Consider the following 16,912-nt stretch of genomic DNA (forward strand, 5'->3'; position numbering starts at 1 on the left):
GGTGGCAGCTTAAATTTCAGTTCAGTTCTTTTAGCTGGCCTACTTGGAGTCCACCCTGTGCATGTGTGTATCAGGGGTCAGCCAGAGAGTTGGACAGTTTTATGCAGATCTTAGGGCTTCCCCACCCTGGCTCTCTTTCTTATAGTGTTGTGCCTTATTTTCCAGCGGTGATGATGGTTCTGCACTCTGTCTTTTGGTTCTTTAAGCCAGCAGGACTGTGAATTTTCCCTGGAGTTTTAGCTACCCTGCACGGCACAAGGTTAAAAGATAAAAATTGAGGAAACTTGTTCATTGTATTTCCCTTCTTCCAAGTGTCCACTCCCCTTTAACATCTGTCTCATTTGTTCACTCTCCAGTGCCATCAAATGATTGTTTTTGTCTTGAAATTATCGTTGTTATGTGGGCAGAGGGGATCTACTTGGTCATACTAGAAACCTCAAATTGATTTTTAAAACTTAGCTGTATAATTTCAGAATAGTTTTAGATTTATAGAAAAATTGCAAAAATAGTACAGAGCGCTCTCAAATTAATTTTAAAAGAAAATATTTCCAAACCATTAATGCTTCTCTGACTTCTTACAATGCTGAATTTAACTGCTGATTAATGTCCGTTTTCTGAGTACAGATTCAGTAATGCAGCAATGGCCTTGGGAACTATTGAGCTGTATAAGATTATTTTTGCCTTTCTGCTAAATGGCCTCAGCTATTATGTTTTTTGAACCTAGATCTCCTTTGTGTGTATGCATGCATGGATGCGTGTGTGTTTATGTGTGTGTGTTTTCTATTTCTCCCCTTGCCAACTTAGCTCTATTGATGCAGTCCATTTTCTTTACTTTTCTATTGTAATCTGTTGTGGTTTGCTAAGCCAGATAAACAGACTTGTAAAAATTTGTTTGAAATAAGTGTGAATAATTTCTGAGAGCTTAAAAGCTGACTTGATGCGTCAGGTATGTGACCTTTATTTAGTACATGGTCTTGGTGATATTGATGTTGGTTATTCACATGCTTTTTCTCTAGACATATGCTATTCAGTATGATAGCCACTAGCCATATGTGGCTATTGAGTGATTGAAATGTGTCCAGTTTGAATTGAGATGTATTGTAAGTATAGAATATACACCAGATTGCAAAGATTTATACAAAGAAAAGAATGTAACAACTTTTTTGTTGATTACATGTTGAAATGATAATATTGTAGATATATTGAATTAAATAAAATATTATTTAAATTAATTTCACCTGTTTCTCTTTATGTTTTTAAAAATAAGTTCACTAGAAATTTAAAATAACATTTTTTGGATCACATTATAATGGTTGTAGTTCAGATAATTTCTCTTACTTGATAGGTAATGTCCATATGAGTGAGGTGGTGGTTGTACCATACGAATCATTAGACCAAGTAGGTGATATTCCAGCATTTCTTTCTGACCTTGGCAAAAGTGGTTAATACCACGGACCTCAGAGTTCAGACTTCACTTCTGCTGCTCCTCAGTTGGATGACCTATGGCAAGTTAGTTTCTCTAAATCTCACTTTCCTCATCTGAAATGTGAGGAAAACAATAACCTAACTTCATATAGTTATTGTGAGGCTTAATATATAAAAATCACTTTCATATAGCATATATCGAGTGAGAAATAAACTGCTAAATTAAACAGTAGCTATTAACTTGTTTCTGGGCAATTTTGGTGACATTTCCATTTATTGTAGTTGATTCTTCTTATAGGGCATAGACTCAAGGTTGATCCAGACAGGAAAAGAGTTATACCTTTGGCCATCTTTTTTTTTTTTTAATTTCTTGTCATTCAGTATTTTTAATTAAATGGCTTATAATTAGTTCTGAAGATATAATAAACTACCTCCTATTTTAGGCTTCTGATGAGTTGAATGTAAACATTCCAGCAGAATTTGTTTTCGTTATGGTTCTTTTGTGCTTAGATGGAAAGTCTGGTCATTGTATATATGACACTTTGTTTTAACAAACGATTCTGGCTGAGACATTTCAGATTTGATTTTAGTACAGATGAGAGCCTTTGTTTTCATTTTCAGCAAATGCTTTGAATATGTAGCAGAACAAAAGTACTCAGAATTTTTCTCAACTGTCATTATTTGGTTAGTAGTTTTTGAGTGACTAGTTTGCATTTAGCATTTTTTCAAGCAATATGAAGGATTCAAAAGCAGTTCTGTCATATTTAAGCAGTTTAATATTTCGGCAGTGATTGGGGACGGGAATAAGATTATCATGTGTAAATATTTGGAACACTTTCTTTAAAAATTTTCTTAAATCTGCAAAGAAGAAAAACAAAATAGTACAGAGGTGGATGCAGTTAATAACCCTGTCCCTTCCTCTCCCTAAGTCTGTCCTGAGGTGTAAACAGCATTAATTTTGGTTTGTAGCCTTCCACACCTGAGAAATATTTTCAAGCCAAGTCTACAGCTCTATGGTTGTTATCTCTTGAAAGGATTTCCCTTTCTATTCTCCAACCAAGTATAGGCACACTTACCCTCGTCCTAAGGCTTTCCTCTACCCAGTTGCTCAAACCAGAAATCTAAGAGTTAGTTGATTTCTTCCTTTCCCTCACTTTCCACATCCAAACCATCCACAAGTCTTTAGGACTGTACCTTCCCAATTCAGTGTAATTCGTGCATTTATTTCCGTCTCCATTGCCTCTACCTGATGTCCAAGCCATACCCATCGGAACCACTGCAGTAGGTCTCCAACATCCGTTCTTCATAAGCCCCCACCCACCAGAACCCTTCAGTGGTATCCCATTACCCATTACCCTATTCTCTGCACCTCGGCCCCCCCCCCCCCCCCCCGCAAGATCTGTGAAGTCAGGAATATGTTCTCTACTTGGCACGTACTTTCTTGCTGAGCACTTACCACATGCTGGGCAATATTTTAAGAGATTTTCATATATTAACTCAATCTCGTAATAACTATGATGTAGATTATTCCCCATTTTACATGTAAGGAAACGGAGTCCCCCGATTGGTTAAGTAACATGCTCAATATATCACACAGGTGGTTAAGTAGAAGAACCCATATATCAAACCAGGCGCTCAGCTTCCAGAGTCCTTGCCATTAACCATCGTATTAAATGATTTCTTTCTACTCAGGTAGGTACTTGATAAACATTTATTAAATGAATGAATAAATCGTTCCCTCTGTAAGCACAAAATTCAAACTCCTTAATTTGATCTAGAAAGTCTTTTGTGATCTGGCCCCTGCCAATCCCACTTTTCTCTCATATAGCAGTCTAGTCACACTGGCTGTTGGCATGGCTGCCTCCTCCTCCTTCTTTAGGTCTAAGAAATTTTTTATGACCATCTTATCTAAAGCAGGTGCTCTATCTTTCTTAGTACTTTGTTTCCCTTTAGGTACTTATTGCAGTTAACAGTTTTTAACTAGATATATTTATTATCTATTTCTCACCCAAAAATCTTTTCATGAGGTCAGGTCTGTCTGTCTCATTCACAGTTGTTTCCCCAGTGCCAGCACCTAGTGCTTGGGAGACAGTAGGTCGTCAGTAAATATGTGCTGCATGTTGAATAGGTATCTGTGGGTCCCACGCAAGGAAGTGAATGAGGAGAGAGCCCATAGCTTAAACTTCAGTGGCTAATGCTGCTCAGATCACTGAAATCCTAGAGCAAAGTCTTAATGGCAGCCTATGGTAAATGGCTGTTATATCTCCTTTAACTTATCTTTCTTTTTTTTTTTAACTTTTATTTATTTAAAGTGTGCTTTTCCAGCTGCAAGTCAAGTAGTTGTTTCAATCTAGTTGTGGAGGGTGCAGCTCACAGTGGCCCGCGTGGGGATCGAACCGGCAACCTTGTTGTTAAGAGCATCGTGCTCTAACCAAAGGAGCTAACCAGCCATTCCCACCTTTAACTTATCTTGAGGTTTTCTTTTTTCATTTCTTACCACACTTAAGTGTTTCATTCTTTCTGCTGGTCTTAATTGAAGATAAATGGTGATGTTGGTTTGGATGCTTATGATTGTGATTAATAGAAAACTCCACCTCAAATTGTCTTTAACCACTAAGGAAATATATCTAATGAAGGAAGTCTAGTAGAAGGATTATTCCATGTATAGGATGTCGGGGTCTGGCTCCCTTTTTTGTGATTCTCTCGGCTCTGTCATCTTTTGGTGTTGGTTGCAGCTGTAGGCTACTATCAAGTTGGCCACAGCAGCCATAGCTTTCACATCTGAGGTTTCCTTTTCTGGTGTCTTTGTCTTAAGAACAAGAAACTTTTCTCAGGAGACTGTCTTGTCAATGAACTGGATCCCCTGATTAAAGCCAAGTCACTGGCGAGAGAAATGGAACTATCATGACTGGCTTAGAATTAATCAGGATTTACCCCTAAAATTGGGGATTGGGTAATCATCTCCTGTGTCTCTTGGGGGAGGGAGGAATGGATGCCTGACCAAAAATAGGAGTTATGTCAGAAAAAAAAAAGAAAAAAAAAAAAGTGGGAGAATGGATGTTGGGCAGGCAATTATTAGAATTTGCTGTAGTGGCTTCTGTGGTTTGTTAGTTCTGTCCCAAGCTGATTTGGAGACCTCATTTAAATTTTTGAGAAAAATTATTAGGAAGATTTGACTTAAATAAGTTCCTTTCTATACTGATAACTTGGAGCACATTCTTTGTAATTCAAAGGCTTTCATTGTTAGCAATTAATAGAAAGCTAATAGTAAAGCAACTGCAGCAGAAATCGTCCTATGGAAAGATTTCAAAAAAAGTGTGACATCTCATTGAGTTTAAAGTCTAGCACAGGAGATAGTATGAATAGTCAAGTAATAATACACACTAACAAAAAAATCACAAGGCAAGTCGTGATTAGTTAAATAAGTGGCATAAGCTTACTATATTTCCTGGGAGTTTGTAAGGAATGCAGAATCTTGGGCCTCACCCCAAACTACTGGATCAATCAGCATTCTAACAAGATCCTCTGATAATTTTTGTTGATATCAGAATTTGAGAAGCTGGAATAGAAGTTGAGAGGACAGGTAATTGCTTTGGGCTAGAGTGATCTAGAAAGATTTCTCTGAGGTAAGGCTTTCTTGAACTTGACCTGAATGATAGGTATGACAATGGGCATTTCAGGTGGAGGATAATGTGATTTTAGTCACATAAGTGTCCGGATTTATGTGGCCTTACTGTACAGAATGAATGGAGAGGGGATAACGGGTCCTCAGGAACATTGGTGAAGGAGTCATCCTAGGAAAGGAGGAGACAGAACTTTTGCAAGACCTCATTTGTAAAGACTATTGTACATGTTTACAGGCTTTTAAAAAATATTAAACTGTGCTCGCTTCGGCAGCACATACACTAAAAAAATATTAAACTATTGGCTACATTAGGTAATTTCATCATAATTTAGTCATTTATTAAAGGAAACAGAAACAACTTTTGAAACTACTGGCAGATGAGTTCTCCTATGGATAGGTGGGTAGAAGAACATGCTTTAGAAAGGGTTATTTTACTAAGCCGTGACATTTAGCTAAAACAATTGGCTACACTGTGTATTTTAGCGATTACCTTCAACATTGTCCAAGTAACTTTGAATCTTGATGACTTTAGTAATAAGTATAGATTTTAGTAGGTTATTTCAGGTAGGTAAGCGTGGTAAATGTTGGCTGTTTTAGTCGCTCCCTCCTTTTTAAAAAATTTATAAACAAAATAAAGCAAAACCCATTTTTGTATAGTTTTGAGTGATTTCTCAATTTACGGTGAATTAGACTAATGCCAGAGAACGTCAAGTCTCCTGTGATAAGCTACATCACCAACTCAGGAGGAGTGGTGGCAAGACCATAAAACTGAAACTCATAAAATCATGAAACTCATGAAAGTGTGACACTTTTGAGGAAATGTTTAACAGGTATTATTTCAATTGTGATAAGGTTCACGGTGTATATTTTGAATTTCATTGTATCCTATATTGAAATTGTCACTTTTACTGTGTTCTCAAAGTATTCAGATTAAACTTTGTAGACCATAGGAAACACAAAGGCAGAAGCCATGTCTTTTCTTGTTCATCGCTGGATCTCCAGTATTTAATGTAGGTTCTCACATGGCTGATGAATGATTAAAAAAGAATTTTTTTAAAAAATTTTAAAAGATTGATTTTTATCTGCCCTGAGAGGTAATACATGAATGGTATAATAAAGTGAGTTATAATATAATTAGAAATTATTAGGGTGGAAGTGGAAACTAGATTAATAATTTTAAAGATTTATTTGGAAATAATTTCAAATTAACAGACAAGTTGCAAGAGGAAGAACAGAACAAAGAACACCCTTTATACAGGTTTACCTGTTGTTAACATTTTACCCCATGTGCTTTATTAGTTCTCTTTTTCTAGTATGTTGCATGCAAAGTAGCCCTTTATCTCTAAACACTTAAGTGTGTATTCCCAAACAGTAGTGATGTGTCTTGCATAATAACATTACAGTTATCAACTTCTGTAAATCAGTCTCCATGCTTCCCCCAAACCTCCCCTTTCCAGAATAGGAAATGAAGACCCAAAGAGGTTAAGAGACTTACCCATGGTCCTATAGCTTCTAAGTAGAAAATCCAGCTTATTTTGCAAGTCAAGTATTGGTTCTTGGTCCCTAATATCACAGCAGAATCTTTTTTTCTTTTTTTCTCCTGACAAGTCAGTTCATTTAGTAGTATAATATAGCAATTAAAATTTGTAATTGTTCTAAACCACATATAACCACCCTAACGTAAAGGACTTGATCTTTAAAGGATTGTAGGTCACCATAACTGTCCTTGGCATTATATTTGGTCTTAAGACAAGCTCTTGGAAACATTAATGTTGTACTGTTTTGCGCTAAAAGGTACTTGCCTCTGCCTCTTAGTTTGTGTGAAATAATAATGTTCTTGAATTTGCGAATCCGGATTTGAAGGGGCTTTAGGCTGGCTTGGTTTAAGTCTAGATAGGCCTGACTTTGAAGCAGAATAGTATGGCATTCCTTTAAAGTGGGGGAGGAGGCTGTTATTTACCAAATCTGACCCTAACAAATGGTGAGCAGGTTGCTGGCCTACAAAGAGCAGACTCCAAAAGGCATCATGAGGAATTCAAAGTTTAACTGTGGAGTCAACTTGTTTCCAGTCCTTACTTTCATTTTTTGGCATGTTTTCCTCTATGTCAGTGTTTACCAAAATAGGGTCTGCTCACCAAATAAATGCATCAGAGTTAGAATTGCTTTGAAGTGCTTGTTAAAAAGTGCAGATTCCTGGACCCCACCACAGACATACTGAATCAGAGTGTTTGGAGGTGAGACCTGGTAATCTGTGTTTTAAATGCTCTTCTGTGTGGATTTTTACATGTCCTGAGATTTGAGAATCCTGTTCCCGTATATGTCTTTCATCTTCAGAACTTTTTTTACATTCATTCTATAACTTGTGTTTTACTTCATTTTCACCTTTTTAGGGTGGGAAGGTTTTTGATTGCTTGCCTTTTTTTAAAATGAAAGATTTATGTGCATAATACAAATATGAAAAAGTATGAAAAGGCATACAATGAACAATCCCTCTTCATGCCCTGGTTTTTAGAGCATTGTGGTGGTCTAAGCCCTTCAATGTATTAACTCATTGATTTCCCCCCAACATTCCAATGAAGCAGGTCATATTATTGTCCCCATTTTGTAGAAGAGAAAAAACAGTCACGGAGAGGTAAAATCACTTTTTCAAAGACTCATAGCTAGGAAGTGGTGGAGGCCGTCTGGGAGGCTGGCTCTTAACCACCATCCTCTGCTGAGTGAGAAGATGTAAAAATTAACTAGATTAATACATGTGAAGAGCTTGTTTGGGGAGAGTTCACCTTCAATAAGGTAAATATTTCATGTGAACTTTAACAGCCTGGCGTGGAGTTTCATCTATCGCTGGTATTTGGTATCTTCATGAAATTTCAGACTAATCAGTTCCTCTCTAAATTGTACAGGCCCATATCTGGAGAGTAGACTTCATGAGTCAGTGATACTGAACAAGAAAATGTTAGCACCTGAGGTCTTTCCAGTGTCCTGCCGTTGGCTACGTTTTATTTATATAGGGAGAGAGCTTGGGATATAGTAGTTCTTCCCTTACATATAGCCTTTGACTTTATGGAATTAGTGCTATGATGTTATGGCCAGGAAACAACGATGTATTCTTTGGATGGCCAGAGATTTTTGACATCTTGAATAAATGACATCTTTGCTTTACTCCATTTAGCGGACTATTAAAGTTTATATAGAATATATTTCTTAAATATAGGGCTATAATATATGTCATTTGGAAGAACTTAATGTGGAAGATAGAGTCTTTCCCTTCTCGTTTTCTGAAAAAAAGTCACCTAGGGATTCTAATGACTTACGTGCTTCAACTGAAGACCAGATTGTTAGGCCTGAGTTCTGTGCAGAGTATCTTTCAAGGTCGGTAACGTTTATTAAACTCTTACATGTGCCAGGAACCGTGTGTGTACCCTAACTGATTCGATCCCCCTAATAAAAAGGTGTAGGAAGTCAAGTTTCACAGCTGTTAAATAACTGACTGAAGATCACACAGCTAATAAATAGTAAAGTCACGATTCAAATCCAGGTATGTCTGATTCTAAGCCTTGTTATTTCCCGCAGACTTTGCAGACCCTACAGAAAGATAACAGTTTGTTAAACCTTTAGACTCTAGACCTTGGTTCCAGCATGTGTGTAGCAAAAACAAGAAATAGATAGATAGCTAGGTGACTGCCCATTTATCATGTTTTGTGACTTTCAAGTTAATCTAAATTAAAGCAAGCCATTTTATGTATTCAGACAGCTAATTTAGGTAGAATCCACACTAAAAGTAAATGAGGTCTTAACGTTTTTGAGTTCATTCTTTTGGCAACACATTGTTCTATGCATTGCCTAGAAAATGTGTCAAAGGAAATGATTTCATGGTCAGGAGCCCATTCTTACTTACAGGGGAAGCTTCTCTTTCCCCTAGTCATCATCACCCCCCAATCCTCCCCACCCCCCAGTCCCATAAACACAAAGAAATAGAGAGGAAAGAAGCTCTTCTTTGGTGTTTTAAGATCTGACTTTCTATAAACTGATTAAACTAGGTTTTCTAAGTGAGCAGTTCCTTAACCTCCGACTAGTAAAACATTAAAATATTCATGGCATCTACCACTGACCCCTGTTCTGCAATGCAGGAGTTAATCCAGCAGTTGCTGATTAAATATACTGGTATTAGGCAATTCAAGAATTACAACAGAGATCCGGAGGGAGGAGGGTGAGGAATAGTTGAGTGTATGAGAGGAACCCCAGATAGCAAGTTAAACAGAAATACACCTTTTATAAGAACAAAACAAATACTAACTCATCCTTTATCTGGAAATTGGTGGTTATGTCTGTGTCAGTGGAACTATCCAAGTTTTTGCTTTGATTACTTGGGGTTCTGATTTTTAAGAAAATGTTATAGACATGTTTTTATATGAAATCATAATTTTAAAACTATATATTTCAAATTAAAATCATATATCGTATGTGTATATTTATACTTGTAATCTGTGTCTATATATTTTTGAATCAGCTTTATTGAGATATAATTTATATACTATACAATGAATCCATTTAAAGCGTACAGTTTGGTGGTTTTTAGTCTATTCATGAAGTTGCACAACCATCATCACCACAGTCTAATTTTAGAACATTTTTACCATTCCAGAAAGAAACTGTACTCATAAGCTGTGAGTCCCTAACCCTGTTTCCCTCTCCCCCCACCCCACAAGCCCTAGGTAACCATTAATCTCCTTTCTGTCTCTATGAATTTGTCTGTTTTAGACATTTCATATATGGAATCATATACTGTATTTTTTTTTTTATAATTGGCTTCTTTCATTTACTGTAATTTTTCACAGTTCATCCAAGTGATAGCATTCATCAATACTTCATTGCTTTTTGTTGTAAACTAATATTCCATTGTATGTATATGCCACATTTTATACTTTTTTTTATTGCTTTTTAAATTTAATGCTTCTGAGAGACTTCTGTTTCTGGGAAGGGTGAGTTTCCTTTTTTTTTTTTTTTTTTTTTCCCCCTGAGGTTTTTTGCCTCATACATCACAGACTTGGAGCTATCAAAGCCGACAACCTGGAAACATGAACAAGCACAGACAAAAAAAAAGTTACAACCAAAGTCTGCTCTCTTTAGCCAAAGAACCAGGAAAGGGGAAGCTTAAGTAAGACAAGACTTTTAGACAATAGCTGCTCTACTCCAAACACCACAGAAAACAACCGTGACCCTATCCCCACCCATGCCAGCAAAGGCCAAATGGCTAGCTCCAACTTCCACTCTCTGGAGGTGGTCTCTAACTTAGGTTCTTTACTGACAGGCATTGGGTGGTCTCCAATGTTCTGCTGTTAACAAACAAGGCTTCAGTGTCCCTCCCTCTTATCTTTGGGCATCTGTATAAGTGTTTTTCTACAGAATAAATTTCTAGATGTGAAGTTAGTGGATTACTAGCATACGAAGCCTTCAAAAATCACTGTTGGATGACATCAAAATATGGAAATATATAGGAAATCTTACATTTTCAGTATACTTTTTCTCTATTGTTCAGATTGGGTAATTACTATTGTTCTATCTTCCAGTTCAGTGATTCTTTCCTCTGTCACCTCCATTTGGCTTGTTGAGCCTGTCTTCTGAACTTTTAATTTTAATTATTGTGTTTTACTAAAATTTCCATCTGGTTCTTGTTTACATCTTCTATTTCTTTGCTGAGTCTTTCCATTTTTTCATTTGTTTGAAGCTGTTTGTAATTGCTCATTGAAGCATTTTTATCATGGCTGCTTTAAAATTTTGTCAGATAATTCTAACACCTCTGTCATCGTGATGTTGACATCTGTTGAATGCCTTTTTGCATTCAGTTTGGTATGGTTTTTGGTATGACAAGTGATTTTCAATAGAAACCTGGACATTTTCATATGATGTTATGAGACTTGATCTTGTTTAAATCTTCTGTTCAAACTTCTCGACACTGAAATAAGACTTCTCTGACACTGCTTTGGAGGAGCTTGAGAGGGAAGGGCAGTGGTACTGCCTTGTTACAGCCAAGGGGAGATAGAAGTCTAGACGCCCCACATGGCGGGCATTGATACCCAAGGTGGGGAGGCTCCTCATTACTGCTGGGATGTCAGTTCCAGCTTCCTGTGTGGTCCCCATTGACACCCAGGTTGAGGTGGTCTCATTACCTCTGGTTATGGTGACAGGCCTGACTCCTCTCTATTAGATCTCTTCTGACCCCCACCCTAGCCGTGAGGCGGAGGGGTTCCTTGTTACTGGCTGGCAGGCTGGGAAGCCCTGGCTTCCTCTTGGCCTTCCCTGACACCGTGCTGATGGGGAGCATTACAGCCTCCAGAGGGCTGATTACATCACATTGGGAATCAAATATAAATTGTATAGATGTGTGGTGTGATCATATGTTCAAAAGAAAAAAGTAGTGTGTACATAGAAAAGCACGAGACAAATAAGTAACAAACCAGTTGAATGGTTCAAGGGTAGGGGGACTGACTTTTTGTAGTGTTGGAGTTTTTATTTATTTTGGAAATAATGTGTTTATATTGCTGTTAGAAGCAGTAAAAATCAAAGGGATACTTTTTTAAAGGAATACTTTTCTTAGATGCTATTGTTAGATATACCTATGAGTTAATTTTTATTAGTTATTAATAAAAAACTGGGTATAGAATAAAGGTATCCTGATTTCCAGTGGGCAGTGTTTTATATCGTAATAGCCTCCTCAGTCAATGGTGCCAATAGGTTGTGTTCAATGTAGTTCATACTGAAGGGAGTGATTTTGATCCTTTAACTTGAAAGGAATTTTACTGAAATGTTCAAATGGAATTTATTAGTTAACAAACATGGGTTAAAGGAGGAAGTTTTTGACTTGTGACTTCTGGAAATCCAAAATTTTCCCCAGTTCCGTTGTACTTTACAAAAACATCGTCTGGCTAGGAGATCCCAATTTTCTAATGCCATTAAAACTTTGGAAAGAGTTGTACGTCCAAAATTTATTTGAATTGTTTTGAGTTTGGGGAGTGGTTAACAAAAAGGCAGTTTTTCAGTTTTGTCTTGAAGAGTATGCATGCTTTTATTTTTGTTTGCATAAGGGAAAGTAATTTTATAAGGAATGTGGGATTTGTAACAGCTTGTGATACACCCGAAAGAGAAGTAAATTGGTAAAATTTGCTAGAAATTTATAGACAAAGGAGGTGAATGCAAAGGAGCAGTCGTATCCTGACCCGGTACATGAATCAGTCCGTGTACCAAGATTCCTCTGTCGTTCTCTAGGACTTGCTCTGTAGACCATTGTAGGCAATTACCGCGTTTTTCATCTGTGGCCAGTCCCTTTTATCTCCAGCTTGCCTTTAGTTTAATGTGTTTCCAAAAGTGCCTACATGTAACATCTTTATTACATCTTTTTACCAATTTAATTATTTTAACACTAGCATAACAGGCAGCATGGGAAGTTATAGTTAATTTTACAGATTAAATACATGGAGTAGAATGAAGACCTTGAGTCAGACTTACTCTTTGTCAACCAAACTTTATTGCTTTTTCAATAAGTCTCAAATTTGGTATACTTTTTTTTGTATTTATACTTGTGCTGCTAAGCATGTTAAAACCAAGAAGGGGCGGGGGGGAAGGAAAACAACAGTGATGATAAAATTTGGGTATCTAAAGCAACAAGCGTGTGTGAAAATATTAATTATCAAGCTATATAGAAAGGTAATAAGTTAACTTATCTGTAACAAATTGTATGTTCCCAGTGTTTCCTACTTGTTTGGATGATGAGCATCTTCAAAAAAACAACTTTGTGCACCGGTTTGTTAGTAGTAAGATGATTAGTCCTAAACACTGACTTGTGCTCTGAAAGAAGGACTATTGTCCTAACCTCACACCAGTGTTTCTCAGTGTCCAGCAAATGCCTGACTTTGTGATCTCCTTGGGTGCCTATAACGAATGAAATCAGGATTCCTGGGCCCCACCCCAGGAATTCTTCTGAATCAGAATCTGCATGTAAGACACACAAATCTTCACTTTAAATGTTTTCTTTAGGTTATTCTCAATCACTCTAAAGTTTAAGAACTAGACCTTCTTTAGGAAGGAAGTGTTTGAGCAAGTTTTACAGTATTAGAAATTAATGTGATTCATTCTTGCTACAATTCTGGGTATGTTTTCTCACTGATAAAGAATGATCAAATCCCCCCGCCCCCTCAGTTATAACTGTCCCATGCCATCTGATTAGGGTAGGGTTCTGGGATGCTCCTTATATGTCCATTTGTTTTGTTGGTTACGTTATGTCTAATCCGGTAACTGCTTTTATTTTTTTTACCACTCCGCTGCTCCCGTCCCCTTCACCATTACTTGGAAATTAATGACTTAACTAATACAGCATTTTACAGAAATGGCTCCTGAGTTTTTTGAGTTACTTTAAGATAATAAACATTACTTTTACCAGCATTTTTGAATGACTTGTTGAAAGTTATTTCTGGCTTTCTCCGTAGACTTCATGGTGAAGAGAGCTGGGTTGGTCCCTAACAAGTGTTGGAATGTTCTCGTCTAGCATGTTGGCTCTGCCTCTCCCAGCCTCCCATTTCCTGCTCCCCCCCCCCTTTTTAAACTTGGGGCATACATGATGGAATTAAAGATTTGTTCCACTCTGATTTTTAGGAAAATCCTACCTCATTGTTGAACTCAGGGAAGTCAATTGCTACATTCATTAAGTGGATTACAAGTAGCTTATTATAAAGATATATTTTGTTATATTTTTAGAATATATTTTCTATTCTTCCTGAAGGAATGTGTAAAACAGGATATGTAATTTTTATAATGAATATTTTTTGGAATGGGAGGGGCTTGGCAATTATTTAACTCTTCGGAGACAGGCACACCTACAAGTTTCCCTTTTTATGCTGCCCTATAAAGAATGTTGTCTCGTAGAACAAGAAATGACTTATATTTCATAAACTGCACCAGAGACTTTGTCTTTGCCCTGAGCCAAGGATGTCTGTATCCCCTAGGGATTGATTAGATTTTTGCTGTCCTATATGGTAGCCATTAGCCATGTATGACTATTGAAATTTAGGTTAATTAAAAGTAAATAAAATAAAAATTCAGTTCAGTTGAACTAGCTACATTTTAAGTACTCATTAGGCATATGTTACAAATGATTACCATATTGAACAGTGGTAATACAGATAATTTCTGTCATTGCAGAAAGTTCTCATGGACAGTGCTATGCTAGCCTGACCATTTTTAAGAAGAGAAAGAAGCAAACGAATGAGCAAAATAATAAAGACCTGAATTTCCACCCTTCCTTCCACAATGCAACTTTTCCTGTGTTCTTGTATCCTCCATTAAAATATAGAAAAAGGTCTATCGTTTTGAGTGTCATCACTTTGACCTTGTTTTTTTAATGTTTCTTTCTGTTTCCCAGGCTGGCAGTGATGGTGAAAGCATAGGAAACTGCCCCTTTTCCCAGAGGCTCTTCATGATTCTTTGGCTCAAAGGAGTTGTATTTAGTGTCACAACTGTTGACCTGAAAAGGTAAGACTTGATTGCAGTTTGGGATCAACCTAAGTTGAATATACACCTGACTGTTCAATTTGATCCACTCCCTAACCCTCGTTTTGCTTGTATATGTTTTCTAAAGAAAATATATCGTATTAGAAAGTTCAGCTGATTTATAGACAAATTTAACTTGTATAATAAATATTAGGGTAACTCACAATGTCAGCAAATTGCATGTGGCAACACAGTCTTTTCAGGAACTTATCGTATGTTTGCCTTAAATTTCCAGAACAGCACCAGGATCTAAGTTTTAGTGTGGATGCAGTGACGTTTTTGACTTTTTCCTGCGTAAACATGCAGCTATGAAGAACTTTCTAAGCAGACAATTTATTGATCTCAAGTGTGCCAAACACGTGGCCTAGGTAATCTGGATCCTTAAAGACAAGAATGGGATTTTAGGAGGATAAGTACTGCTGTGGTCTATTTCGCTTAATCAATTTTTCAGGGAATAATAGGGATTTTTAATAATACGATTTTAACCATTTTTAGCTAAATATAATTGTAAAATAAGAACAGTTATCCATGACCCTCTGATTGTTTTTGCTGGTTGAAGAATTGTTTCTAACTTTCTCTCCACAGTGGAGAGGGCTGGGAAGAGCCCTGATAAGTAGTAAGCTTTTCTCACTCAGGAAGTTCTAGTCTTCCTTAGCAAACAGGTCCAGAAGTGAAGAACATTCATGCTTTTTTTTTTTAATTTATTGGGGTGACAATTGTTAGTAAAATTACATAGATTTCAGGTGTACAATTCTGTATTACATCATCTATAAATTCCATTGTGTGTTCACCTCCCAGAGTCAGTTTCTCCTTCCATCACCATATATCTGAAGAACATTCATACTTTTAAAAAAAACCACACACACAAAAACACCATTAAATGAAGGGTTAAGAACAGTTATACCAACAGAAAATCTAGGATTCTGCAGTGGAAATACATTCCTCTTGACGCAAATGCCAAAATATGGCTTGCTGCTTATTTTTTAAGCATATTAGTCGTGAACAGTGTTCAAGAAAAAAAACCTCGACAGGCTGTCACTTGATGGGTGGTAGAATTCATTTATGTTATCCCTCTGGGCATCACAAAGTAAGAGTTGCCTGAGAGCTATAATCCCATTCCTAGTTCTAGGTTAGCATTCCCTGGGGCCTCTGTCAGTTCCTTAAAATGTATTCTTACTTACTACTAGTACACTTACGTGAGATTTTGCAGACCTAAAATTTATTTATTGAAAATAAGCCATGAAGTCTTACAGGAACTTTTAAGTTATGTATGTGAATGTAGAGATCAGCCTTTAGGGATAATAAGAGTTAGAAGTACAGGTTCTTTCAAAGACACACCTGGCTCATATTAGACAGAGCAGTTGTAAGAATGAAATAACTCATGTAGTTATCCTTCTATTACTGTGTTTTTCCTACATGCTTTCACAAAGGAAATTTCCCAATGTAACTCCTAAAAATAGACCATGCCACCAGGCACACACCCTGACTGTGTCTTAAAATACATGGATTTCTCCTATTCCATTTTTGGGTTGGAGCAAGTGAGTTGACTGCCATGCTTCCAAAAATCCTTTGAACAGCTCAGTACAGTGCTTGATTGTGGAACATACCAGAAATGGTGCCATAAACGAGGATCTGATTCAGAAAAGGAAGTGAACACATAATGGCGATTTCAAAGTTATCGGTTTCACTTTTCACTTACAACTTTTTAAGGCATTATTCCTGTAAGTTGGTTGATATTTGAGGATTTGTATTATGTTTAAGAGTAATGTACTCTGCATGTCAAAAGTGACACATGGGAAGTACAATGTAAGGTTCAGGGCCTATTAGAAAACATTACCGCTCAAAGAAAATGTACATTTATTTCCTAGCGCTTTGTGTAAAATCAGCAGAGAGCACTTAAAATGGGAGCCTATATTTTTTAGTTTTCTTTAGAAATCTTAGGTCTACAGTGCATTTAAAAGATGCTTCTTCAGGGCAATTAGAAATATACAAGCAGCACATGGTAATGAGTCCCCTCCACCTGAGTCCCTAGTCATCCACCTCCTCTTCTCAGATATCATTGCATTTGGTTCTCATTCTTCCAGTCCTTTCCTCTGAGTTTGCACTCTTACAGTCTTGAGTTCGATTTCAAAGAGAAGGTACCTCAAGAAAGTGAACCTTTGTTCAAAAAGCCAGTGTAAAATAAAGTTGTCACAGAGGAATAAAACATTTTGTGGTAAAAAGTACCTTTCATAATATGTTCTTAACTTTAAAACTTTAAATGTCACTGTTTTTAGAAAGCTGTGGGGGAGGAAATGCCCATAATGCTTATTTTCCTGCTTT

General features: G+C 36.9%; 1 protein-coding gene across 1 annotated transcript in view; it reads left to right on the forward strand.

Moving 5' to 3' along the window:
• The window catches only part of CLIC4 (CLIC family member 4), a 61,538-nt gene that overhangs the window by 18,469 nt on the left and 26,157 nt on the right, over positions 1–16,912 (forward strand). Inside the window, exon 2 of the mRNA XM_088790555.1 lies at positions 14,463–14,572. Within this exon, the coding sequence (XP_088646681.1) occupies positions 14,463–14,572 (110 nt within the window). The remainder of the gene's footprint in view (positions 1–14,462; positions 14,573–16,912) is intronic.

This window comes from Rhinolophus sinicus, chromosome 14, assembly GCF_057876585.1.
Source record: "Rhinolophus sinicus isolate RSI-liver-muscle chromosome 14, RSI-T2T, whole genome shotgun sequence".
In the NCBI taxonomy this organism is placed as follows: Eukaryota; Metazoa; Chordata; class Mammalia; order Chiroptera; family Rhinolophidae; genus Rhinolophus; species Rhinolophus sinicus.